At 46.2% G+C, this 2,564-nt stretch overlaps 1 protein-coding gene across 1 annotated transcript; it reads left to right on the top strand.

Annotated features, from left to right (window-relative positions):
- Positions 1-1,734: 1,734 nt before the first annotated feature.
- Positions 1,735-2,304, top strand: LOC138881087 (uncharacterized). Its single transcript, XM_070161287.1, has one exon. The coding sequence runs from the start codon at positions 1,735-1,737 to the stop codon at positions 2,302-2,304; it is 570 nt and encodes a 189-aa protein (XP_070017388.1).
- The last annotated feature ends 260 nt before the right edge of the window (positions 2,305-2,564 follow it).

The following is a 2,564-nucleotide window of genomic DNA, read 5'->3' on the forward strand; positions in this document are numbered from 1 at the left end:
GAGGTTTAGAACCGATCCAAGGTATTTTCTAAAGAATTCACAGTTTCACTGATTTTTCTCAAGGAGTTTTACACTGCTTCTATATAGCATGTTGGTTGCTTTACGTGATTTCATGCTACACAGTTATTATTTACTTTTATTACTCACTGAATTGGAGTACTCACTTTACTTCCTGCACCCCGCATGCAGTTGCAGGTATTTATTTAACCGGTAGCTGGTATTGGTTGTGTGGAGGCAGAGTTGTAGAGGTTTAGCGAGGTGACTGCCAGCGTTCGCAGCACCACTGTCTTTCTATGTTATTCATTACTCTTGTTTAGTGTATTTCTAGACTGTAAAGTGGAAATTTAATTCTCATAGATGCTCGTGACTTGTGACACCCCGGTTTGAGCTGTGTCGGGATGGTTCCTGCTGTTATTATCGTTAAATTCTGCAATTTATAAGCATTATATTATATGTTATCACTGTTTATGATGATTAACTGTTTAAAAGAGGTGTTCCGTTTTGGTCTGGCTGGCCTTGTCTTCACGAGAGATGCTATCACGACCGGGTTCGGGGATTGGGTCGTGACATTGTCGATGTTAGGGAGAGTGCGTAGAGCAAGGTCTCCTTCATTAGATTTTCATCAGCCTGCATCGTCTGCTTGACCTGCCGCAGTATCTATCGTGCGGTCTTCGTCGAAGGCTGCTTTAGTTGAGTCTACGGCTGCGGTTACTCCTGCGAAGGCCACTTCTCAAACTGAGGTTCTGATTCATGTCGTTCATCTGATGGGTGAATTTCCTCGTGCTGAGGAAGAAGAAGAGTCATCCAAGAGGCATCGAGTGGAGTTCTAGGCAACCCCTCCAACTGTAATACACCTAGACGACTCTCCCTTGACAAGATCTGGGGCGGGGGTTGATACCACTCCACCCATAGAGACGGAGCCAACTGTTGTATATGCCCCATCGATAGAGATTCCAGCCACTGTCATTGATCAGCAACCTGCCGTGATGGGGGGCCAAATTTCTAAGGTCGCTGTTGTGGTTTCGGACATGCCCTCATCCTCCATACCTGGTCGTGCTCCCTCCTCAGCTGCTGCAAGAGGAAAGGGCATCGTGGTTGATGACTATAAATCCGAGTCGATCCTTGATCCTGATGATGTGAGGATGTTTGAGGAGGGTATCACCCATTCGGTGGTTCATTTAGTAGGCTCAGCTCGTATTCTTGAGATCTCTTTGGATGTTAACCTCCTAGGGGACACGGAGGATTTAGTGTCACAGTTCGACATTTTGTACTCCACTATTGAGAACGAGGCTCTCTGAAACGTCCCTGATAGCGGCTTGATGAATAAAGTGGTCGCTATGGGCCTGAGGGTACATTTCGCTTTTCTTTCATATTTCTTTTATTTTTTTGGATGATACGATCTTAACTCGTCTTTTCATTTTTAAGTCGTACATGTTGGAAATTGAGAGTGCTCATGGGGCTGACATTCAGACTAAGATCTTCCTGAAGGCGTTGGATAAATATCAGCGCTATCGCAATAAGTGCCGTGAGATGCACGAGCGGCTAAGGGAGAATCCCGGTGCTTGATCCCTTGGTGAGGAATTGGAGAAGAGAGACCAGAAGTTGATGGAGGCCATTCGTAGAAATAGTGCTCGAGGAGCAACTTCGCAAGAAGGACGAAGAACTTGAGTTAGGCAAGGGGTAGCCGCAGAGTGTGACTATCTGCAAAGGAGACTGAGGTCAATGCAGGCCGAAATGGATCATAATCTTATCAAGGTCGAGGCGATGAGTGAGGAGTGGATGGGAAAATTGGCCGAGTTGGAGAGAAAGGTTGCCGAGTTGGAGAGAATCGAGAGTGCCTGGTCCTTGGTTATGGCAAAGGTGGCGGCCTTAGAGAATACTATCCGCGTTCTCCAATCCGAGCAGGAATCGGAAAAGGCGATGACCACTCTAAGGGAAGCGAGGCTTGATGAGCGCATTGGTGAGATTGATCGAGAAGTGTCAATCTTAGGGGATCGAGTTACCGCTTTGGAGGATGAAAAAGAGCAACTGTTGGCTCAAATCGAGTCTTCCTCCCCCACCGTCCCCCGCCACTTGCACAAGATTTGGGTTCATGTTAAAGCCCAACGGGATATATACAATAGTTTGAGGGATGCGGGCACTATTACCGAGGCCGCATATGAAGGAGTGCAGGAGAAGGCACGAGAGGTTCATTCCAATTGTGGATATAACTCAACAACACCGAAGGCTGGTGAGGGTGCAAACGCCGAGGGGGAATTTCTTGGAGATGGTGGTGAAGAGGGTGACGATGGTGACGCCGAGTGAAAAGATAGTTGTCTTTGTCTGTTTTCTTTTTTTGTTGTTTCTCTCTTCTCTTTTTTAAACTATTGATTCAGGTCGTTTGTAATCTGTGACTATTTGCGCAGAGACTTTGTATAAAGAAGAATTTTTCATTGTTATTCGCCTTGTACTTTTCTATGTTTTTGCTTTTCGTAACATTGGTGTGTGGCAGATTCCCGCATGGGGAGTCCCGGTCTCTCTTTCCCTTTATATTTTCTGACGGCCCTTGGCCTTAGGAACATTTT

The sequence above is a fragment of the Nicotiana sylvestris genome, chromosome 11 (assembly GCF_000393655.2).
Source record: "Nicotiana sylvestris chromosome 11, ASM39365v2, whole genome shotgun sequence".
Taxonomy (NCBI): Eukaryota; Viridiplantae; Streptophyta; class Magnoliopsida; order Solanales; family Solanaceae; genus Nicotiana; species Nicotiana sylvestris.